This window comes from Perca flavescens, chromosome 5 (assembly GCF_004354835.1).
Source record: "Perca flavescens isolate YP-PL-M2 chromosome 5, PFLA_1.0, whole genome shotgun sequence".
Taxonomy (NCBI): domain Eukaryota; kingdom Metazoa; phylum Chordata; class Actinopteri; order Perciformes; family Percidae; genus Perca; species Perca flavescens.
In genome coordinates, this window is record NC_041335.1 from 27,126,819 (window position 1) to 27,151,037 (window position 24,219).

At 38.7% G+C, this 24,219-nt stretch overlaps 2 protein-coding genes across 3 annotated transcripts; one reads left to right on the forward strand and one right to left on the reverse strand.

Moving 5' to 3' along the window:
• Positions 1-1,687: 1,687 nt before the first annotated feature.
• prlrb (prolactin receptor b) lies at positions 1,688-9,409 on the reverse strand. Its single transcript, XM_028577705.1, has 9 exons — positions 9,288-9,409; positions 7,268-7,432; positions 6,660-6,792; positions 5,859-6,028; positions 4,217-4,383; positions 3,284-3,425; positions 3,057-3,153; positions 2,652-2,721; positions 1,688-2,549 (listed from the first exon to the last, which is right to left on the reverse strand). The coding sequence occupies exons 1-9, from the start codon at positions 9,289-9,291 to the stop codon at positions 1,887-1,889; spliced, it is 1,611 nt and encodes a 536-aa protein (XP_028433506.1). The 5' UTR covers positions 9,292-9,409; the 3' UTR covers positions 1,688-1,886.
• Positions 9,410-10,341: 932 nt separating this feature from the next.
• Positions 10,342-24,172, forward strand: malt1 (MALT paracaspase 1). 2 transcript variants are annotated; one of them, XM_028577695.1, is made up of 17 exons: positions 10,342-10,644; positions 11,806-11,972; positions 12,384-12,505; positions 13,352-13,499; positions 13,749-13,927; positions 14,108-14,204; positions 14,310-14,357; positions 15,840-15,863; positions 15,973-16,017; positions 18,135-18,338; positions 18,464-18,641; positions 19,360-19,431; positions 19,532-19,659; positions 20,105-20,254; positions 21,860-22,017; positions 22,283-22,408; positions 23,176-24,172. In XM_028577695.1, exons 1-17 carry the CDS (start codon positions 10,496-10,498, stop codon positions 23,662-23,664), a joined length of 2,484 nt encoding a protein of 827 aa, XP_028433496.1. In that variant the 5' UTR covers positions 10,342-10,495; the 3' UTR covers positions 23,665-24,172. The 2 variants fall into 2 exon arrangements, with proteins under 2 accessions (XP_028433496.1, XP_028433497.1); XM_028577696.1 differs by lacking the exon at positions 14,310-14,357.
• The last annotated feature ends 47 nt before the right edge of the window (positions 24,173-24,219 follow it).

Sequence of the window (24,219 nt, forward strand, 5' to 3'; positions counted from 1 at the left end):
TTTTTGTAAGTACTACACAGAGATTAGGTGTAAATGGTAGCATTTGATTTTCTTTTAATAGGAAGAAGAGCAAATAATGTTAACAAACATTTCCTGTTGTTGACTATCTTTAAAAGTTAAGTGAGTTTTTTCACAGTCAAAAAGTCTCTACACCACCTAAATTTCACATAAATCTTACAACAAAAGTTTGACATTTTGGGAAATGTGCTTATTCACTTTCTGGAGAGTTAGATGAGAAGATGATAGCCTTACATTAACCATACACTTTACTGACCTCTTTTGTATCACTTGTCTGTCAAAGCCCTTTGTAAACTTGGTTTTTAAAGGTGCTATATAAATAATGTGCTATATAAAGTTATTGTTATGATATACAGAAATGTGATAGGTATCAATTTTTTCATCTCATTTCCCTACCAGAAAGTGAATAAGCATATTTCTCATACTTTAAACTGTTTCTTTAAATGCTCTACTATTAAATGGTTGAATAAGCTCTGTGGTAGTGAGAGAACTAACTGTGAAACAATGGGAATTTAAAACTGCACAATGATTTGAAACAAAGGAAGTAAGATGAAAACTAATGTTGTAAAGATATATTTTCTGATTTTGCTCTTTTATAAATCCTTGAATATAAACTCTGAATGAAAGAGGGAATATACAGATGTCCTAGGAGAATGGAGATTTAAATATTTTTATGCATTAATAGTCAGATAGTTGTTGCATGTTAAATAGGAAATTAAAATCAGAGGACAGTCTGTAGTTGATTATTTTTCTTTCCTCAATATCATATGTAAAGTGTAATTTGCATAAAGAGGACAAATGCAGTGTTTACTTTGAGTGTGGGTAATTAATAAAGAGGAAGAGAAGTGGACAGAGTACGCTTCCCTGAGGTATCCCAGTATCACAGAGATATGTTTAGATAAACAAAGAAACAAGGAAATAAAAAAAGAATTGGATATTTTTGTAATTTAATGATTAACATTTGTCAATATATATTAAACTAAATAATTGAATTCTGACCTGAATAAAGAATCTTGAAAAATATTTTAGTTGTATCTAAAACTCAGTTTACGCCAACATTTTGCTTATTTGGGTGAAAGCAAAGAAGAAACATCTTCCATGAGAACTTTTAAAACCATAGTTCAAATATATACCAGAAAAAAACAAAATCTTTTGTCTTTAAACTGAGGCAGCAAAAATGAACTGCACAATGCAAAATGTTCAGTCTCAAAGTAAAAAAATATACACAATTTATTAGTTGTTTCAAAGTCCTTACTTGAATACATTTTTAAAAATCAATTAAGAAATGAAGATTTTCAAAAAGGATATATCCTGTGTAACATTTTGGATGAAACTCAGTATGTCAAATGAGTTATAGGAACAATCATTCTTTGAAAATCAGTTGCATTTTTTAGTGTCTTTCAGACTTAATAAACTGTTTGGTTGATTAGACTGTGAAGTCCGTTTTCTTCCAGTTAAATCTTCAGTTTAACTGGATCAAATGTAAGCACAATCTTATGAGCAAGTATGACCATATTTGCTTGTTGCTTACATTATAATGTCACTTCATTTAAAATTGTACTTATTTTAGTATTGGACAGATTGGAATTCTTACATGATGATGGTGCTAGATGATATTATTTAGAAATATTAACTTTATTATTGAATATATGTCGAAAATGTCACAACAAGTACAAGATATCAAAATATTTAACTCAAAACCAAAAATGTCAACCTCATGTCAAGTTATGCAGATTCATCCTATGGAGAACATAAATGTCTGTATTAAATGTCATGACAATCCATCACATGGACATGAGACATTCAACTTGATATCACAAGAACTGCCCTCCACTGGACACCAAAATGACAGCGTACGAAGTAAAACTCTACATTGAAGGTGGTGCAGGTGTGGTATCTACATATCCATTATCGATGAGTTCTGTGCACACATGAGGTTTTATTGGATTCTGAAGGGGACAGTCTGTGAAGTGGTTTCCCTTCTCTCTACAGGAAGTGTTAGGTGATGCATTTTGTTTCTGCAGGAAGACCACATTGTCATTTTCCACCTTTTTCACCCTGCTGTACTCCTTTGGTATGTGTTCCCGTTCCTGAAGATCCATGTAGCCAGAGCTCTTAAATGGGACGTTTTCTATATTGAAGATGAGAACATTTGCACCGTTGACCTCTTCCACTGTGCTGTAGTCCACCTGTTTCACATCCACCCCCTGTATGTTTTCCACATGTCTCTGAATATCCACATAACTGCTCTTTGTAAAGGCTTTGATGGTGTTATCTTGTTCATTATTTCTTTCCTCAGACTTCTCCCAGTCATTTTGGTTGGAGGTTGACTCCTTACGGTGGATTTCCAAGTCTAAGTGGAAGGCAGCAGGAATAATCAAGCTTTTCTTCCTTTTTTGAGAATTGGTGGGAAGCCCATCATCATTTTCAGTCACAATTAGGTACTCTTCAATCTGGTCCTTCCAGGCCACCATAGGAGGAAAGCTCTGGTTGACGATCAGTGCATTGTCAATGTCTTCTGATCCCCCACTCTGGAAGTTATTTAGAATTTAGACATTATGACCTCACCATTGTTATCAAGTCTGAAGTAACATTTTGGATAAGTCTGAAATGCAATGCAGATTCAATGTTACCTTGAGAAGTTGAGCATCAACTCCTCTTATCTTTGGACCAGGAACAGGGGGCAGAACACACCGCTTCACACTGGAGAACAAAAGAAAGTGACTCAAATTATCCTCATCATTTTGACTTGTATAAAGAAGAATTGGTAACACCTTACTTGAAGTTTTCTACATAAGAGTGAAATGACAGTGTCATGAATACATGACACTGTCATGACACAGTCATGACACATGAACCCTAACCATAACTTGTCATGTCAAAACTGAATGACACTTACTAAAAGAAGCGTTATAACCATTTATGACTTGTTTATGTTTTATGACACGTCCATGACAGTGTCATGTCACTCTTATGTAGATACCTTCAAGTAAAGTGTAACCGAAGAATTATACATCTTTTTTGCCGGAGATACATACAATTTCCTCTTCGTGATCAAGATACACACTGCTGTTATAAATGGAATTGCAGAGAGGATAGAAACCAATATCCAAACTGGTCCCTCATTCCGAAGATCTAAATAAAAAAAAAAAAAAAAAAACATTTTCATTGATTATTAGTACTTTAACAGTTGCTACTGTTCTCCGAATTTTGTAAAAATATCTTGCCATAAAAAAAAGATTTGCAAAGAATTTCTGAGACTTACAGTTAGGGATTTTCACCCAGGTATTGTTGCTCCACTTGCTCCAGGAGCCATGGTCTAGTTTGCAGCGCACCTGCACCGTGTACACCACCCCAGGGCTGACGTCGTATAGGCTGAAATGAGTTTGTGTACCTGACATGTACTCCTAGAGGTAACAAAACATTAACCAAACGTTCACCTTGTACCCAGGCTAAGATCACATTTGGGTCAAACAGTAATTACAAATACATTTTTTTTACCTTGAATAACAGTACACTAAACTACTACTGAATTGTCATATTCTTACTGCAAAAAGAAAAAGTATACCCAGAAAATGTTTGTATAGCACATACTGTATACTGTTAGTCTGTAGTATGGAATCGGGTCAAAGCAGTTGAAACTCCTGTTGACAGTCCTGAAGGCAGCTCTTTTATTGCCCTTTACTGGTTGACTACATAACAGTTTTAATGTTTACCTGACCTTAATAGATGGTAGTTTAATTTATTCCTGTTTGGATGGCTGCAATTCATACGAAAGCGAGATTTCTCTCTGCTGCAGCTGATCTTAGCCTCCAATCCCTTTCTTCTAAAAAGATTTTACAGTCTGTTTTAAAATCTTGCTGATTACCTCCACAGAAAAATTAGGTCTGTCCCCAAACTTATGAACTCATTAGGGACCAGATGGCAGCCTCAGACCCTTTACCTGGACTGTTTAAAAGTCGGAAGTGCCTTTGCTATACTTATTATGAGACTAATAAGCAGATCACAGATTGTACCTTTCATAGGCACTTCTGTCACAATGTTACACAATGTGAAGCAGTCATCCATTGAGAACAACCTTTGTTTTTGAAACTGAAAAGGGGGGAAAAAAAAACTGTGCTCTTTGACCCCACTGTGGAGATACTGTTAATGTGCAAATTATTTTGTAGGAATTCAGTTTGTAACATGTCAAACTCACCTTCCACTTGTTGCTGTTTTCTTGGTGGACTCTTAGTTCATATTTAATGGTAACCCAGCCAGACTTGGTGTCCGTGTTAGAGGGAGGCTCCCATCTGACATGGAGATATGAACTGTACTCCCTCTTCTCCACCAGCAGCGTTACATTTTCAGGAGGATCAGGCTTCACTGTCGAGACAGAACAACACCCTGAGGTGTTTTGTGCTAAATGCTAACATCGGCATGCTAATATGCCCACAATGGCAATGTTAACATGCTGGTGTTTGGCAGGTATCATGTTTATCTTGTTAAACATCTTAGTTTAGCATATTAGCATGCTAACATTAGCTAAACAGCACTGCTGTAAAAACAAAGTATTGCTGAAGCTGATAAGAATGTCATTCATTTTGCAGGTATCTGGACAAATTAAAATTTTGACTTGATAATGGCAACAGCTGAAAGGTCAGCTGATCACCACATTGATTACAATTTCTTCCTGAGGGGGACATTATATGTACCAAATTAATAGCAATCCATCCCATATTTGTTGAGATCTTACAGTGGATAAGTGAAAATTGGCCATTTGGTGGCACCAGAGGAGAGGTCAGGGGGTCACCAAAGTCATATTGATTCATATCTGGGAATCATGCATGGCTGAGCAAAATTTCACGTCAATCCATTCAATAGCAGCTGTTGAGATATATCAGTCTAGAACAAAGTGCTGGACCGACCAACAAACCAACACTGCCATGTGAAGTAGGTCCTAAAGTGTCTTTACAGGGTTACATAAATCTGAAATAAGTAAAGTACGTTTAGATCCCTGGGACAAAATCTAAGGCAGTGGAGTTACTATTTTCTTACCTGGGACAGGACTCACATGTATTGTCAGTAAAGTGCACGGAGATCACATGCACAACTACCTGCACAACCAAACCAAATCTGTGAAATTTAATACGAGACTGTAAACAAGTTTTGCACTGGGCACAAACCAGTTCCGCCTCATTTTGTTCAGGCTTTCCTTAGTGCCTCGCGACAGTCACTCAGTACTTTTCTATTCCTTACTGAGCTGAAGAAGGCTGCACAGCCAATACAACTGTGCCAAGCATTAGCTGAATCAGTACAAATAATTTCCTGCTGTGTGCGGTCTTCTATTCTCTAATGAATAAGATAAGTTAAAAGTTCACTATTGTATCACTCCTTAAAAAACTGTTAAGATAAGCAAATTAAGCTATTTTTGAATATTATTAATAATTTGTAAAGATCTGTTTTATCAGTGTTTGGAAAATCCTAATTATAGCCACTGTGGTTCAATGTTGTAAAACAACAATCCATGAAGTGTAGGGGAGATCACTACTTTTTATAACTTAGATATTGTACAGTTAGTGGTACAGTGCAGAGCCAAACCCACAAGAATTGTATTCTAGATATTTGTGGAAAAAACCTCAAAATTAGTTTAGAGGATATTTAAAATATACAAATGTTCGCTTTAAAGAAATTCTTCTTTAGTCACTGTCTTTGTTATTCTTTATTTTAGTTTTCTTACTTGCCTTCATTGTCTTCATTGAAACACAGATGGAATTGTGTGTGTATCTTTACTTTTACTTTTATTTTAGATTTTCTTTCCGAATCAGAACTCAGTATGTCGGCGGAGTAACAAAACTTACCGATTTCCATTACGTCCATCTTAAAGGTGTCGGAGGTGGCATTCCCAAGAGCATTGGAGGCCATTACTGTCAGGTAGTAGTCTACCCAGATGGAGGTGTGGTTCTTGTCAAAGAAACAGGAGTTCCTCCCTGCCGACCGGTAGTCCGGACACTCGTACGTTCCCTCCAGTCTGTATGTGGAAAGAAATCAAGACCTTTGCTGACAAGTGAACACTACTCGGGGCATTTTGCTTACACAGATGTATGACACAATCCGCATTGTAAAAATGTGCTGTGGCCCGTAAATATATGTTGACATTCACTAAACAAGTGCAGGCCTTGACCATGGACTGTATAGGGCTTGACTAATACTCAGAAAAGAGTCAGGTATGTGATGACCACATAGTTTCCACACTGACCACTGCAACATGATCCCAAATGTCATACTCAGATTTTCGTTTAGCATTTTTCCTTCAGGCCAGGGCGAGTGAGGGTCACACAAAAATTTGTGCTCAGTTGACTGAGCACAAGTGTGATCAAGAGAGCCGGTAGTTTTCCACTTGCCTGTCTACGAAACTACCCAACTGACAACACAACATCAGAAGCTTTACCTTCACTTGCCCTCAGTGTGGGGTGATACACTTATCTGAGACTTAATGGGGCATCTGGTGGCCTAGTGCTTAAGACACTAACAATGCACTCATTGAAACCCTGTTTCGATTCTTTGTTGTGTGCCATTCCTCTTTTTCCTGTATCTCTACGGTGAGAAGAAATTCTCAAAATGAAAATTAAATTTAAAACAAAACTTATAATTGGTCTGACCTTTCTCTCTCGTAATACAGGCGGTGTGTGGTGGGCAGCCCTCCATCGGAGCCTGGTTCCCACCAGCAGGTAAACGTCTCCTTCTCAGGGGACCTGCAGCCAAGCAGGACTGGTTTCCCTGGCGGAGACATGCCTGGCAACACATGTGACAAACAAACATCAGCTCCTAATTCTCAATGTAGAACTTATATAATAAAAAAGGGAAGTTTGGCATGATTTGAAGGTCAAGTTAAAGGACAAAAAAATTCCATGCAAAATCTTCACACTTACCTAATATCTAGCCATGCTAGATAGATAGTTTTGGTTTATTTGCCCAGGTTTTGAAATATGCATCTAAGATTTCTTTGTCCACACCAGTTCATGAAAGTTAATTAAAAAAAAAAAAAAAATGTCTTTGAGCAGTGATGTAAATATAATTTTTCAATTATGTTAGCACTGAAGAAATCTAAGAGGCAGATCTCTAGACAAATAAAACCAAAACTATCTGCATGTCTAGGTCTATATACCACTAGAGGTATGTGTTTTTATTTTCTTCATTTTTAGCGAATTGAACCTTTAAACAACAAGTTATAAGTAATAGATAATGTCATTTAAGCCTTTCAACTTACTGTTGGACTCTACAGCTGCAGACAGCAGCAAAAGCAGTGCCACCCTAACACCTCTCCTCATCCTGGGACAAATTGTCACAACGTGTGCACTGAAAAAAGGACGTGACATCATCAGCTTGTGGTAAATCAGGTAATCCATGGTTTGGCTGCGTGTCTTGTTTTGACCTAAAACAAGGAAAATGGAGGGAAAACAATAAGGACAACCTATAAGTGTTTGTACATGTTGTAGCCGACACATACGGCAGTTTACGTGCTGATGAAACATTATATACTATATAAACAAGGGCTAATTAACATGAAAGGTATAATTTGATTGACAGCCAACACCTTTTCATCCGAGAAGGGATGTGCAACATTACCCAAAAAGGGTTATAAATTAACAAAGACAGATTAAAGGTGAGGTTGGTTTTAAAAAGAAACTGGGTTTACCAGGTGGTATTTTGTTAAATCTGTAAAAACAAACCTTAAATCTTCAGTTCAGGAATATAGATAAATTTCATAAATGTTCATTGCCAGGTATAAAAACTTCATCACATTTAGTTTTATTTAGTTATCTCACTCACTAGTGTTGCTCTCTGAAATCTCCCAAAATGGACTTTAGACCATTTTTATGTACTTCCTTATCTTTTTTTTTTAGCTTTATTAAAGTTTTACAGGTTACAAAGTATAGGCTACATTAAACATACAGTAGGCTACGTGTCACAACAATCAAAAATAAACAATACAACAATTACTAAATTTAACTGATGAAACAAGATGTGCAAATTGAGCTAATCCCAGGGAGCTCAGATCATTCAGATCCACTGACTCAGATAATGATCAAACACACAGTGCACAGACTTCTTAAACACCATCATACATGTGACAACACACTCTAAACTATAAAGCTCAAAATCAGGTTTTTGGACTTGTCTGAAATGTATTCGAGGTTGACTGAATGGTTCAGACTACCTGCTATTTGAGCAACGTTGAATTGCTCTATGCAATTAGTTACATGAAGAGGTGGGAGAAAGCTTCCTCCAGCCTGTAATTTATTGGATGCCACCAAGGGGGTTACACCTTTTCACTTATTTTTTTCTTGTTTTTCTACAGTAACCTCAGTAACAACAAGCTCAGTTTCATGCTGTGACAGTTGCTCAGACAAATTTTACCAGGTTGCTTAAGATACTCGGCTTTACAGTCAGACTAAGCTGTGTCTGTGTAATACTATTTCAAAAGTACTATCATATTATATATTCAATTATACTTAACAGTCATTCTTAAAATGAACTAAATCGCATTTCAAAATGGTTGAAGCTTAATAGATTTTAAATTTAATACAAGAAAAAATAATCTTTCATTTGTAGTGAGTAAATACATTACAATCTCTTAGGAAACAAGCTGAATTGCAAATCATGATTTGTACCAAAGACATGCTGAAATTCTGAATCATTATGTAACTATTATTTTGTGTTGTAGGCTACCATTAATATGTTACTGCAATATAGCTTGAGTGAGTACACAACATACCACAGATATTATGAAATCTTATAACAACATCATCATTAATCAAACAGCAGAAAAGCAATTGATGCCTGTAATAATCTCCTTTGATCCTGACTCGTTTCCTTTTCTATTAGGTTTTTTTTGTTATGGTGGACAAAATAATAAAACATTACACTACAATCCAATTTTACATTCATATGGCCTCAGAGAAATTGGTTACATTATGGCTAAACACCCCTTTTAATAGTAACCTATAGCATATTATACGCTGAATTACTAAAGGGTAGTAAGCCTGTTTAATTCGTATTATTACACGTTTTTGCATTTTATTGCACATAGGTGTTTATGTTTTCTACTCCGTGTACACAGATAGCCTACCTGCCAGCACCCACACATACAATAATACTCAAACAAAAACGTCATTACAAATTACTAAACATAACTATTTTATACCAACAAGTGCAAGGACTGTTAAAAAAAAAAATCTAAGTATGAGACACAAATAAATATTATTACAGCTCTAAAGTTTACTCACCCATTCAGGACGGTTGTCGACCATCGCTACATTTAACTGATGTTGACACAACAACAGGGGAGAAAGTAGTCTTCTTCGGCCATGATAGTACCAGACTATCTTTACACCTGACTACCAGCTTGTCTGACACCTCAGGTATGACAGGATGTAAGGAAGAGAGGTGTCCTATGCCTGAGTCATGATGAAGGGGAGGGGTTTGTTGTCGTCACCACTTGCCCACCTGAGTACAGCCAGATATCGCACCCGGAGCAAGATGTCTCTCTTCTGCCTGATTGATTGAATACACTGTTTAACAAATGTGCTTACACACGTATGCAGATTCTTCTACGGAGCCCCGGTCTCAGATGAGAATTAAAGAATCATGCCTAAATCCATGCGCACAGTTTGCAAATCTGTATGGCGGCAGTTCTGCAAGCCGTCTCGAGCTAGCTACTATTTAGAAAAGGTTAGCTCCGCTAGATTAGCTATATATAAATAAAAAAAAAATAGGATTAGTCAGAGACAGCTGCCTGTTACTAGAAACGTTTATCTTCTAGTAACGTTAACTGAAAGTGCAAACTGGTATCTACCAGTGCAATAGGAGTGACATGCAAACGCTAGGTGGCATAAACTAGTTAAGCAGCGAAATAAAATTGGCATAAATTATGCCACAGTTAGAAGTGACTCGTGTTCATCGTGTTTAGCTAATTACTGAAAGGAGGTCAAATTTATCTTGAACTCTGAATCCTCAACATGTGCGTGTAGATTCTCTTGGGGAGCATTTTAGCCAACCTGCAAATTATAATACAATTTTTTCCAAAAAAATTGTAAACGTTTAGGGCATTATCTTGACGCATACACAATCTTTGGCACCGTTCTCTAAATCCACTTCTTTCCTAGGATGGCAAAGGCATAGGGGAGTCATGACCCGCCCTCTCCCTTTGATGGCTAGCATTCACGGTTGGTTAGGTTTAGGGTTAGAATGTCAGGGTAAACCAATCAGAGGTAGAGTAAAGGAAATAGGGCGGGACATGCCTTCGCCATCCTGGGAAATAAATCCTCGCTCACCGGCAGCAGTGGGGAGACTACGTGGGGGGAAAACCCAAGACCGTGCAGAAGTAGGTGTGTCTGTAACTTTTAACAAATCTTCCAGGAAGTCAAATTTTTGTCTTGAAGTTAAGTGTTGTCCAGTGTAACCGGGAAACGCGTTGATAAACTTGCTGGCCGTCATGTCGGATTCTTTGGACCGGTCCACCAAGATCAACTTGTTGAAAGAGCCGGTTGTGAAGAAGCTCTGTGAGGTGTTGGAAAAATCCAGCAATAGAGGATGGCGAAAACTTGGAGAGATAGTCGGCAATGACAGACGTATTAAAGTCAGGTAGGCTGAAATTGAGAATTCAGACTGTAACCTGTATAAAATCACAATGATGTTGCTAAAATAGTGTGTCTGACATCCAGCACTGTATTTTATGTTACGACATGTGAAATGCTTTCTTGTGATGTATAGATAGTATCCTAGATAATAGCAGTAAGACCGTACTCTATTTGAATACAGTACATGTTAGAATTAAAGTGCCCAATAATTCTCTACCTAGATAATGTTACGGTTACACACTCTATATGTTCCGGATTGTGTTTGCATCCTTGAAAAGATACAAAGAACATTGTAATGATGATGATAATAATAATACTTTATGTGTCCACCTACTGTGTACGGTATAAAAAGATTATTTAGAGGGTCTTAAAAAGACACATGAATTAGTGATACAATTAATGCAATGTTCAAGTAAATTAGTCTTCACTGCCTTGTCCTGACATAAAATGAGATGCTGTGCTTCCAGGATTATGCAGTTTAGTAACACAAGCAACAGACTGTATGCATTATAGGTTTATTGTCACATATATAATTGACAAGCTGGGAGAGAGAAAGTTTACACACAAGAACAAAATTAAACAAAAAGGATGTGTACAGATGTAAACAATCCTTTTTAATAACATCAGAAAAATAATGGGTTACACTTTACTTGAAGGTATCTACATAAAAGTGACATGACACTGTCATGAACGTGTCATAAACATTATAAACAAGTCAGCTTGGTTTAAATCAATTTAGGATTAAAAACAATTCCCAGTCCTGTGTTTTGAATTGTTGTGCTAAGGCTAATACCCTATAGTTGACATTTAGATCATAATTGTATCTTCAGTCATGATTACAATATTTTAAAAAAACTAGCACTGAAATCACAAATAAATCCATAAAATCATCACCATATTGCTTTGACATTATCATACTATCACCTAGATACTATATAATTGCTGTCCAGCTCTTGCCTGTATATAATAACCATATGTTTATGTTTGATTATCTTTTGTGAAGTTGGCTGTCTAGATTTGTATCCTCCTGTAAATTTACGTAAATATGTTGAGAGCTACTAACAACCTGAGTCAAATTCCCTGAATGTCTTGACATAATTGGCCAATAAAGTTGATTCTGATATCTGTTAATGGCGTGCTGTCAACCTCCCGCATCGTTGTCCAGCTCAAACGACATGGAGATGTGCTCTCTGAAGGTGTTGGAGCTGGAGGGAAGCCCAAGCCGCATGTTGCTGAGGCTGATGGGAGAACGAGGCTGCACCACAGGTCAACTGGTTGACTACCTCCAAACTCTTGGCAACTCAGAAGCCCTGCAGTGTCTGAAACCATCAGGTACAGTAAAAAAAACACCTCCAAGCTTGTTGTTATGTCAGGTATCCAAAGCAGGTATATCATTGTTCTCTGTGCTGTATGCTTTAGTTTAAAAGGTAATGTATCACTCACTTTATGGTGTTGACACTTAATTACGTTGCCAGCTAGATTACATTGTAACACTAAACAAGCTTATCATTCAAGCAGGGTTCAATCAGTTTGGGTTTTTAAAAGAGGAAACGTGTTTATGTTTACTCAAGAACTGTAATATTGTAAGGTGGTAAGTACAGTGACACTGCATTTACACTTTTTAACCCACTTGGGTAATTTTGATATGAAACATTAAATGTCATCTTTGCTACAGATATGTAACCTGTCTATAATCAGGGTGACATATTGTAAATTCAAAGTGAAAATCTGCTCAATGTACAGCCCTTCAGATCCTCATTCAGCCCCAGTCAGTGGCTCTCATATCTGGCCACAATCTTCGCCTGAGCTGCCACGCTGTGGGCAAATCTCCAGTACAGTACCAGTGGTTCAAGACCAAGGAAGAGGTGAGTTTTCATCACAGGACATCAGTATCCCTGAAAAGTATGGTCTGGCACAGGACTTGAAGGAAATTTACAGGTAAAATAAACTGCAGTTAAAGTGCCATCTTAACAGGTCTGGGCTTGAAATCTTCTTCACCACTACTTCTCCATTTTCCTGACTCAGATGCCCAAACACAAAACAATGACTACTCATGACTCCATGTTGCAGCTATATTAGTGCAGCTTAATTAACTTAACGATCCATTTTTCTGTTGTACTTAATTGACTACTAAAAGAAGCTGATAGAAAGATCAAAAACATGATACTGGTCCATAATGTTGACATAAATTGCATACTGTAGGTTTTGCATTGAAACACCCTGTGCAAATATTTAATTTCCTTTCGGACATTCAGCTTGTCCACTATCCACATCATAAAGGAACTAAAATAACCTAAATATTAGAAAAGATCAATATAGAGTCTTTTAGCTTTCCAGGATGTTTACCTGTATTTCACGGCCATGTAAAATGCATAAACTCTTAGCTGCAAAACTATTCTGATTCTCATCCATCTTCCATTCCTGCAGGTGTCTAATCAGGCTCTTAAACAGCACAATACTTGCATTACAAATGTGCTACATTTTATATGTTGGCCCACATACATTTATAGTATTTACATACACCCACATATGCTTGGACAAAATAACTTTTTAAGAGTTATTAGAGTCAGCAAAGGAGAGTGAATATGAAGTGGGAGGGTAAGGAGGGGAGATTTCAGTTTGCAGATGCGGATCGCTCTTTCTCTTCTGGGCTGTAATAATGTTACGCTTTGCATGTTGGTAAATGTGATTCACATTTTCCACAACCTCAGGTGCCAAACAGCTTCTCGCCAGACCTGGTGATAAGTCCAGTCCAACTGAAGGATGCTGGCTTTTACATCTGCAGGGTCAACTGTGGAGATACTTTTGAATTCAGCCAGTGGGCTCAGGTGGACGTCCTGAATGTCACCATGTCTTGCGGTAAGATATTGTAGGTGGTGTATTCTAACTCCTGCTTTGTGTGCTGTGTTTATAAATGCATTGTTGATGTTTTTTCTCTTTTCATTTGAGTACTTTTGTTGTTTTGGAACATATTTTGGAAGTGTCTGCATTGGTTGAAGGACAGGACAAATGACTCCTGTGGGAATTTAACCCCTAATTTTAGTACTATTCCAAATGAGAATGTAGTAGATAATATGCTAATGACGTTTCCTCTCCGTCCACCACCAGGGCAGAGTTATCATTCCTTAGAGGGTCGGCTGAAGTTGGTGATCCAGCCCCAGTCCCAGCGGCTAAATGTTGGGGAAACCCTGCAGCTGGAGTGTGGAGCCGTGGGACGGCCGATCCCTCGATACCAGTGGCACAGAAATGGAGTTCCGGTCCCCAGCGCCACAAAGAGGAAACTCACGGTGAGGAGAGGTTGTTATAGAAGATGTATGACTCTATATTACTGTTTCAAAAATTCAACTTTGTTGGGAGGCTATTTTCTCTGTTTATAGTTGTCAGACGTTACAAGGCGCGGACATCTTACTTGTTTTCTTACTTTTTTAGGGAACAAGGCTTAATAAAAAGGTGTGTGTGTATTTCAGATTCCTCACTTGATGCAGGATCAGCACGGCCGGTATCGTTGTGAGATCAGCAGCAGCACCGAGAGAATGTGGACCAATGAAGTGGACGTTGTTATCGGTATGTCACTTCAATACATTCTTCGACACTATAATTACAGTCCAATAAAACCAGCTTTATTGTCGTAATGTCTAAGTGAATATTTGCTCTGCTCTTGACTGAAAGCACCGAGGATATCTGTCCAGATTTCAGTGGCAACGGAGTGCTCTGAAGGTAGAGTTGAAAGCACTGGTGCATGTTAAGTGACAGTAGGGTAGCAACTACCAGGCTTTAGCTGCATGCAAATGTTAATCAGAACTCCTATAACTGCATGTGGGTCATGGTTCGGATTATTACACACATAAGCAATTACCAGCACAAGGTTCACATGGTTTGATCTCTAGGTTTCACGTGCATGAGTTTTGTTTTAACTAATGGCATTGATTTCAATTAATTGTAAGTTAAGAATGGCAGTATTCTATATTTGTCTTATTGTAAACAAATCCCATGAAAAGACCAAAACCACCAAGGAATTTATCCTACTAATGGGATCCTGTAGTATTGGCTGTGTTTTTAAAGCCAGATATAGCTCATTCCTTTGTGTCATAGTGCTCCATTGTTGTCTGAAGCACTGACATTATTTTTTGGGGCATTTTCAGCCTTTATTTTGATAGGACAGCAGAAGACATGAAAGGGGAGAGAGAGGGGGGAATGATATACAGCAAAGGGCCGCAGGTCAGAGTCGAACCTGGGACTGCTGCATCGAGGAGTAAACCTCTATATATGGGCGCCCGCTCTACCAACTGAGCTGTCTGGGTGCCCAACACTGACATTATTAACCATAAAAAATCAGGCTGTAGTTTATGTTGCTACTGCTGTAAATGCTCACTAGAACACTTAATATGTATTAATCCACAGCTGAAAATAGTCCCCAACAAATGCTCTTATTGCTTCTGTTGGAGTAACAGTTTGCTAAAAACTACAGTGCCCAGCTGTTTTAGGTTGTTTTATTACTGAGCCTTTTAATAAAAAAAAGTAAATTAGTGACCTGAAAATTACTGTCTTCAGTAGGCACCAGTGGACTTATGTACAGAAGTGAGAGACAGATTAATGCACTGTGAGTTTTGTTGTATTCATGGGATTCTTTGACAATAAGAAAACCACAGAATAACACCAGCACTAATCTTTAAATTTAATATTACTAGTTCAGTGCCCGTTCAAAACGTGCATATTCGGAACGGGATGTTTGCTTGGCCTGTGGTATTGCTGCTTGCAGCTTTCTCGAGAACCGTTCATCCAAAAAACTACAAACTCGACACTGCACTTCCTTGGGTCCAGAACAATACACCTGCCCTGACATACTGTAGTTACGTCACATACCCAAGTCGTGGCTACTCACGGTCAAAAACACCGGTGAAATACAATCTGGTTCACAGTAAAAAACATCAAGAGTAGACTTTACAATTAGGCAAGGTAAGCAACTACTCCGGGGCCCAAGGTAAAAGGGCCCCAAACAGCTAGATTGATTTATTATTATGTTTAGATATGAAAAAATATTGATTATGTACCCCAAAATGACTTATTGATGATTGACTGTAAGGCTTACCTTCTCTTTGACTAATAATTTTTCCCTGAATCAAAAGAATATTTTTATAACACCAACCTAAAAATGCTAATCTGATATGATGGTAATGTATTTGTATTTTTGATTCCTAGATGATGTTTACGCTATTGGAGGAGGTAAGAGTAATCATATTCATTAAGTATTTATACATCTATACTTATTCAAACACATTTTCCTCACACAGAACTTGCTCTATGATGCTTTTGTTCTGAAATGTAATTTTAGGTTCCAGTGAATTGTTCCTAAATAGTATTCCAGAACAACTTTATGGTAAGTGTCTTTCAACACATTTCTTTATGCAAGTGTTAGTGAATTGTTAAAATGTGATCACCACATTCTCTGCTGTATTTTAGTTATGAATATAGCTGATGCACAGTTCCTCTACAGTGCCATTTTAAAATATTCTTGTTAATCAGTGTGCCGTATCGGCACTAAGCCTGCCATCATCTACCGAGCCCGCTCAGACAGTGTTATTTTTTTACTATATTCTATAAAGGAAGCAAAGATTACTAGCCAATCAGAGGCAGAGTATGACGGGTTTATGCGACATGCGGATAGGGAAAAACTCAATCAAACTACCATAAAATAACAAGCTGTGGCTGTGAAAGAGGCCATTTGACATGCAAATTGTAACTCTATTGCACACTTATTGCTAGTGTGCTATTGATTAAGCTACCGTGTGCCAATGGTGGCACATGCGCCTAAGTTGCTGACCCCTGCTCTATAGTATAAGATAGTATATTTACTATTTATTCTCTTTACTTATATTTATTTATAGTTTTTTTATCTGTGTATTGTGCTTTTCCCTTATCCCTTGGTACTGCAACAGTGGGAATTTCCCCATTGTGGGATTAATAAAAGATTTTGAATCTTGAAAAAAAAAAAAAAAAAAGGATCAACTGTGTTGTTCATGATGTCTGAAACTTATCTGACATCAGTTCCTCTCTCCACATAAACACCCAAATAAAGATGTGAAACTTGTAACATATGATAGCAGCTACACAGGTAGATAAGAATAACACTTTACAGCCAGCAACAACAACAAAGTCCAAAAACACTACAGAATTATACCTCTAAAAATATCACCAGAGTTTAATCAACAACTTTCTGACACACTGTCACCAGAAAAGAAAAATAACAAGCAGACACATAACATGCCATCAAACAGCTATTAATATCATTGTTTTAGGTAATCCTGTCCCACTTACCCCCTGCTTCTATTTCTTTGTAATTGTGATTTATATCATCACAGCCTGAATTACTGGTGTAATGTTCAGATTTTTATAGTTCTTAAAGGGGCATTTTGTTCTTGCTGCAACATATAAAGTACAGCATGTATGTCATAAAAAGTAGGACATAGAGTAAAAGCAAGACAAATAAATACACACGACGAAAAAAATGTATTAAATTGACAAGAATCTGCATTGAGCCACATTGAGATGAATCCATGTGGCAGGAAGAAAAATCCAAACTAACTGCATCGGCAGGGTTCACTGGTAAATCCTCAACAACACTGACTGACTGTGTTGTGTACAGTTGATTCAATATCCCTGACAGCTGCAAAAAAAAAAAAAAACAGACATCCATGAGCTTCAACAGATGCTGCTGGCCAATTGTCTTATAAGCCAACAAGCGAAAAGAAAAAAACAATGCCATCATTACATAGTTTGTCCTTAGATCTTGCTTAGTACATATCTTATAATAACCCAATTTTAAAGATCGGTATCAGAAATATTTGCTTATGTTATGTTTTTATGGCAAAAATATATATATTTGCCAATGTATTTATTGATGTTTTAAACTCAAGATATTTTGCTGCCTGACACGTCTGTTGTGTGGAAATACTTTCTATCAAATTGGAGTGCTGTCCTAGTAGCTTTATTTATGATTATTCACTTTTAGGATCCAGCACCCAGCCTTCAAAGCTTTCAAAGTATCTACGTGAGTTGAGCGCATCCAGTCTCAAAAAGGCTGTAGTTTCTGTCATTTTGTCCACCTCCTGTTCTTTAGCAGGCTTTATTAGACAGGTAGTGAAAAGTTGGCAACCAGAAAATCTAACGCGTAACTGAGTGCCTTTTTTTTCTGCAATTTGTATTGTTCTTGTTTCAGATGTATGTATTCTGGAGAAAACTTTAAAATGTAAAGTTCTCGGGGATCATTGTATTAAAGCCATAATATTGTTAAGAACATTTGTCAGTTGAATTTATACACTTTGCAGCAGACTGGACTTGACCACTATTGCAGTAAACACTGCCATCTTGACAGTTATTTGAAATGTATGGTTCACTTGTCAGTTCTAAAAGATGGTTTATTGATGCATATGAGTTGGTTTCCCTCTCATAGTTTTATAGAGTGATTTTCTCCCTCTCCCTGTGTTCTCCTCCCAGCGACTGACAAAGTGGCCCTGCTGATCGGCAATCTGTCTTACCAGAACCACCCGCAGCTCAAAGCTCCCATGGTGGACGTGTACGACCTCACCAACCTCCTGCGACAGCTAAACTTCCAGGTGGTTTCACTGCTGGACCTCACAGAGCAAGAGATGAGAAACGCTGTCGACGAGTTCCTGTTGCTGCTTCACAAAGGAGTCTATGGTATGTTGGGAAATACACTACACACCTGTGGATGGCTATAAATAGTAGATCCAGAAATACTCACTTCCCAAAACATGGATTGTGTTGTTGTTTGAGGTGATTAAAATACACACTTCCCTCTTTAGGTCTGCTGTACTACGCTGGTCACGGATATGAGAACTACGGAAACAGTTTCATGGTGCCGGTAGACGCACCAAACCCGTACCGGTCAGCCAACTGTTTATGTGTGCAGAGCATCCTAAAACTGATGCAGGAGAAGGAGACGGGCCTCAATGTTTTTCTGCTGGACATGTGCAGGAAGAGGTAAGTCAACGGCTCATTCCTTTAAGTTTATTACATTTAACTGGTATTTGAACTGTTACTTGTATAAATCAGTTCTACACTGCACCCAAAATAAGACTATGTATTAATATTACTACCACAAGGGTAAAAAACACACTATAAGAATGCATAAGAGTTGGTACAGCAGGAATAATTTGGCATGAGGTACTTCCATAATATGTACTGTATTTCTCAAAGTAATTTCCCTACGCTCTTAAAACCTGATTAATTGATAAATCGTTTGGTAAAAAATGTCACAAACTAGTAAAAGATGAGCCAAAAGTGCTTGTTTTGTCCAACTAAGGGTCCAGAAATACTGTTAACCCAAACATATTCCATTTATTATCATGGAAGACTAAGAAAAAACAGCAACTATTGATATATTTGATATGTTAGAACAGGTTAACTGTTCTTCATTTTCTGTCCCTCATCTAAAACGATTAATTGACTAATCATTTGAGCTCTAGTTTTGATACCTAGATGAAGTTGAATCACATTTTTTAAAGATTTGTTTTGCATTTTGCCTTTATTGGATAGATGATAGTACACAGATAACTAGGAATAAAGAAATGGGGGGAGAGAGACGGGTATGACAACAAAGGTCCTCGGCCGCAATGGAACCGCCTGACGTATTAGGCTACCGAACACCCCTTTACCTTAGTTTTAAAAGCATGTACATCGTTTTTGTGTGTAATTCCAGGAATATTCATGATGACAGCGCTCCAAACATTGTCCTAAGGGTTACGGCCAACATTGTCTTTGGATACGCTACGTGAGTTTAATCCATCAATTGTCGTTCAAAATGAAATATATACACTTTTTGTTTTCAAAAAAATATATAAAATGTGTTTTCTTCATTTTGGGCTGTTTAGGTGCCAGGATGCCGAGGCCTTCGAGCTGAGTTCCAGCGGCTTCACCAACGGCGTGTTTGTCAAGTTTTTAAAGAAGCGGCTGCTAGACGATGAGAAGATCACCGTGGTGCTGGACAGAGTAGCTGAGGGTGAGATAGAAACACAATATATGATAACATCCATATGTAGCCCTGAAAGAAATACTGATATAAATAATAATAAAAAAACTGATTTGTGTCATACGTGCAAAAGTAACATTTACTGTCGTCTTGAGTTCTTAAAATGAATTTGTGATTGAGAAGGTTACCATGACAAATTCATTGATAATTTTTCAGTTTGGTTATGAAATGTGATTGTTTTACAGTTGTTGGATGTGTTTCAGTTTATTTTTAGAAGGCTAATACAGTTAATTAAATGTAGCTTGCTCTGCATTATTGATGTCAAAATTGTATCAGCTTGTGGGCTAATTTCCTTTTTAAATGCAGGGTAAGTGAAGGTTGCTGTAAGATGCACTTACTATCAAACAACGTTTAGGATGCGGACAGGATATGTCTTTAACATTATCACATTTGATTTATCATTCTTCGTCTCCAGACATGGGTCAGTTTGACGCTACGAAGGGGAAGCAGGCTCTAGAGATCCGCAGTAGTCTGTCGGAGAGGAGAGCTCTGAGCGATCCTATCCAGCCCGGCGACAGCGCTGATCTTGCTCACGCTCGCAGCCTCCAGTGGGCAAAGACTCACGGTGAGTTTATAACACAATCTTAAATTGGAAGTATTTGTTTTGCACTTGTTGTCAGTGTGCTGGAAAGCCCCCATTTGTTCACTGCTGCTCAGTACTGCTCAGTCGACTGTTGGCTGTTGATACTGCTTATACTGTACACACCTGCACACATGGGGGCTTCTCGAGACAACCACACTGTTGTTGGAAACAAGGTTGGAAAAGTGAGAAATACCTGATGATAACATTATCACCTCTTTCATCAGCTAATAAATATTTGCTTATGGAGCACAGAAGCCAGCGATAAAAAAAAAAAAGACCTTGTAGATCACCACACTGCCAGTAGATTGTTCCCTGTAACTGTGGTTCCCAATCGTTTTGGCTTGTGACCCCATTTAATTAAGTAATGTCAACTTGTAACCCTCTTATCACAAACATAACAGTTCCAACTAAAGCTAATTTTTCCTTCTAAGATTATTTAATTTGAGGGATTTTTAGAGACACCGTGTTGGTGAAAGTATCAAGCATTTCACGAGAAAATGTTGAGAAAAGTCACAAATAACAGACATATCTTCGTGTTATTTTCTTTCGTATTCCTTTAACCATCTTGTGACGCCTAGGCATGGGCCGGTATACGATTCTGACAGTATGATAACCTTTAGCAAAATTATCACGGTTTCACGGTATTGCGTTATTGCAATTACAGCTTTTTAATGCATTATTTTTTTAAATATCTGGGTAAAAAACTAAATTTGTTTTTCCATTGACCACAATATATTTTATTTTTAAACACACTGCACACTGGCTGGGAGAGGGATTACTAAACTGCAGTTTCTCTCCTTGACCACTCATAAAAAACAGCTCATACCTTATGAACGGTATGACAGAAAATGTTAGTGGTTTTAAAAACCTTGACTTTTTTAAACCGCGGTATACCTTGAAACCGGTAACCGGCCCATGCCTAGTGACTCCTCAGATTTACCTTGGGGCCCCTTAGGGGGATCCCGACCCTCAGGTTGGGAATTGCTGCTGTATAAAGGCCGTTTTATGGTCCTGCAGAGGCTCCACGCAGAGCTTTCGGCGTAGTGGCCTGGTGTTTATACTTGTGCGCTGGTGTGTGCGTCGAGCCGGCATGTGTGTGTGGGGTAGAGGGAGAAGTGAGAGAGTGACGGTGATTAGCTTCAGTGCGAGTATTGACTCTAGAGTCATAGTGAGAGAAACAAAGTGTCTCCCCTGTGCTTTCTGACCAAGGTGAGACCTCTTTAGCAGGAAAAGTTAACCCTCTCCTTGATTTAATGTTGTTTATGGGGAATGAGAACCAGGAAATGAGTCGGGGGGGAAATGGAACGCTACCAAGCCACGGCCGAGCGGCGAGCGGCGAGCGGCATGCGTCGCTCCGACGTGTAGTTACATTTTTCAAGAGGTGCACGTCAGGCTACGGCGTAGTTTCAGAGACTATTTTTTCCTCCTTTTTCTGGTGACTTTTTGTCTGAAACAAGAGCATGTTTCTTTTTTAACATTAAATGACACCAAATGAGAACTTCGGAATAGAGCACAGAAACCAGTTTTTGAAATCAATCACATGTAAATAACTTGAAATGATTTTTGTTTTTTTGTATGTTATTCCAGAGCTTCCTGAGAGTATGTGTCTCAACTTTGACTGCGGGGCTCAGATCAAGTTGGGCTTCGCTGCAGAGTTCTCCAACGTGCTCGTCATTTACACTCACATCATTAAGAAGCCCGAGGACATGTCCCTCTGCCAGGCTCACGTCACCGACTTCTCACAGGTCAGCATGTTGTCATGAACATTGGTCATCAAGAAAGGGACAGGAACCATTTCCCTACAGGAACCTTTTAGGGAAATTGGATAATTAAATCAGCATTTGATTAGAATTAATTTTTTTCACTTCAGACTTTAAGGGGAGCAGCAGACAACTGTATTATTAACAAAGCAAAGCCACAAATTGCATGGACCGTAAATGCAAATGTGTGTTTGTGTATATGTGTTTGTGCATACTGTACAATGCCACCTGCTTTTGTTCATCACTGTAGGACCTTGATGTGGATCCTAAAGAGATGAACAGAGAGACTCCAGAAGAGACAGGCATCTACCTTCTGTCCAGCAACCTGCCGCAGCACTGTCTTTACACTAGAGTCAGCTCACTGCAGAAACTCAGGGTAAAAACATTGTGAAATTATTTTCTAAAATCTCTCACATTTCAGCAAATATTTTCATGGACAAAAAAGTCATTATAACAACAAACTCACTTAAGCAAAATCTTAAGTTTGTTATTAACAAGACTAAAGGCCTTTTTATAGTTGTGCGTCGAATCGACGGCGCAGGGTCCGGCGTAGACGCAGACCCCTCTGCGTCTACGCCGGACCCTGCGCCGTAGCCTGACGTGCACCTCTTAACAAACGTAACTACACGTCACGGCGACGCACGTCGCTCGGCCGTGGCTTGGTAGCGTTGCATTTCCCCCTAGTCATTTTCTGGTTCTCCTTCTCCATAAACAACATGAAATCAAGGAGAGGGTGAACTTTTCCCACCAAGGGCCGGAAAACACAGGGGAGACACTTTGTTTCTGTCATTATGACTCTAGAGTCGCTACTTGCTCCGATAGCTGGCACTCTCTCACTTCTCCCTCTACCACACACTCCCCACACACACACACATGTGGCTCGACGCACACACTAGCGCACAAGTATAAACATCAGGCCACTTACATAGGCTACGGCGAGAGCTCTGCGTGGAGCCTCCGCACAACTGTATGCTTGACCTGCTGTTGGTGGTAAATGAAAAATCAGGGGATCACCAAAATCACAAGGATTAATGGATATCTGTATCAAATGTCATGGCAAACCTCATAGTGGTTATTGAGACATTTTTACTAAAAAACAAAAATATGACTATTAATACTACTATTTCTCCTCTAATGCAACAGGAAGAGCTGGTCTTCACCGTGTGCCTTCAGGGCACCTTCACCGCCATGGATGACGAATCCGTCCACTGGACCAAAAGCATCAACATTGGCAAGCCGCTGATCGCACGACTGGACCTGAACCGGGCCATGCGGCGAAATAGCTGCATGCAGACATGCGGGATGCCCCACAGCCCGTCCCACAGCCCCTGTCACAGCCCTGGGCCCGAACACCACCTCCACCTCCATTACGGGTCGCACCAGGCCCAGGACTACAGCCGCCTGTCACCACAGCACCACTACCTGGACGTCTACGAGCGTGTTCAGGGTGCAGTGGGAGGCTGTGGGGATTCCTTCTATGACCTCAGCAAGTCTCACTATGAACCTGCGTATGACTCAGCTGCTGGGCTTTCAAGCTCACCAGGCCGGCTCAGCATCCCTATAGAGACCACTGACGACATCAACGAGCTGCAGACGGTGTTCATCAACAGTCTGCAGCTTCAGCAGCCGTGAAAATGTCTAACGTTGTATCTGGAATACTGCTGCTCTTTCTGTTACATGTTGTGACTTAAGAAATTATTTTTTTTATATTATATTCTTCCACTTAAAAGCATTATTTGCCTCGACAAACTGAATTCACACATACATTTTTAGAAGAATGAAAAAGTATACCTCAGTAAACTGGGATAATGTCTGCAATCATGTTTGGCGGAGGTGTCAATTTACCAATAATTCACCAAAGAAAAGCAAAGATACTGGATGCTAACAGTCAAGATCACAGTTCTGATTTTTCTTCAGAGCTGGAAATGTAGCTCATACAAACATTTGTTTATAAGAATATAAGCCAAATGTGCACATTTGATCTAAAAAACAATCTGCAGTCAGAGGAAAGTGAGGCTGGAGGAGCTCCCTCTGCTGTACAGTTAGAATACATATCTAAGACCATCAGCAGAATTTTTGTAATATAATTAACAAGACGAGAGAAAAAAACGATTAAATAATTTCACCCACTTTCCACAAAGCTATTCTTCTTCTGTTTTTCTATCATGTAGCTGTCCCCCCTCAGGA

Bases quoted from the DNA above. Each gene is read 5' to 3' on its own strand.
- prlrb (XM_028577705.1), bottom strand. The intron at 4,384-5,858 runs GTAAGTTTTGTT...CTGTCTCGACAG, and splicing joins GATGGACGTAATGGAAATCG to TGAAGCCTGATCCTCCTGAA. The intron at 2,722-3,056 runs GTATGTATCTCC...TTTGTTCTCCAG, and splicing joins TTGATCACGAAGAGGAAATT to TGTGAAGCGGTGTGTTCTGC.
- malt1 (XM_028577695.1), top strand. From the start codon at position 10,496: ATGTCGGATTCTTTGGACCGGTCCACCAAGATCAACTTGTTGAAAGAG. The intron at 16,018-18,134 runs GTAAGTGTCTTT...TTCTCCTCCCAG, and splicing joins TATTCCAGAACAACTTTATG to CGACTGACAAAGTGGCCCTG. The intron at 18,339-18,463 runs GTATGTTGGGAA...TTCCCTCTTTAG, and splicing joins GCTTCACAAAGGAGTCTATG to GTCTGCTGTACTACGCTGGT.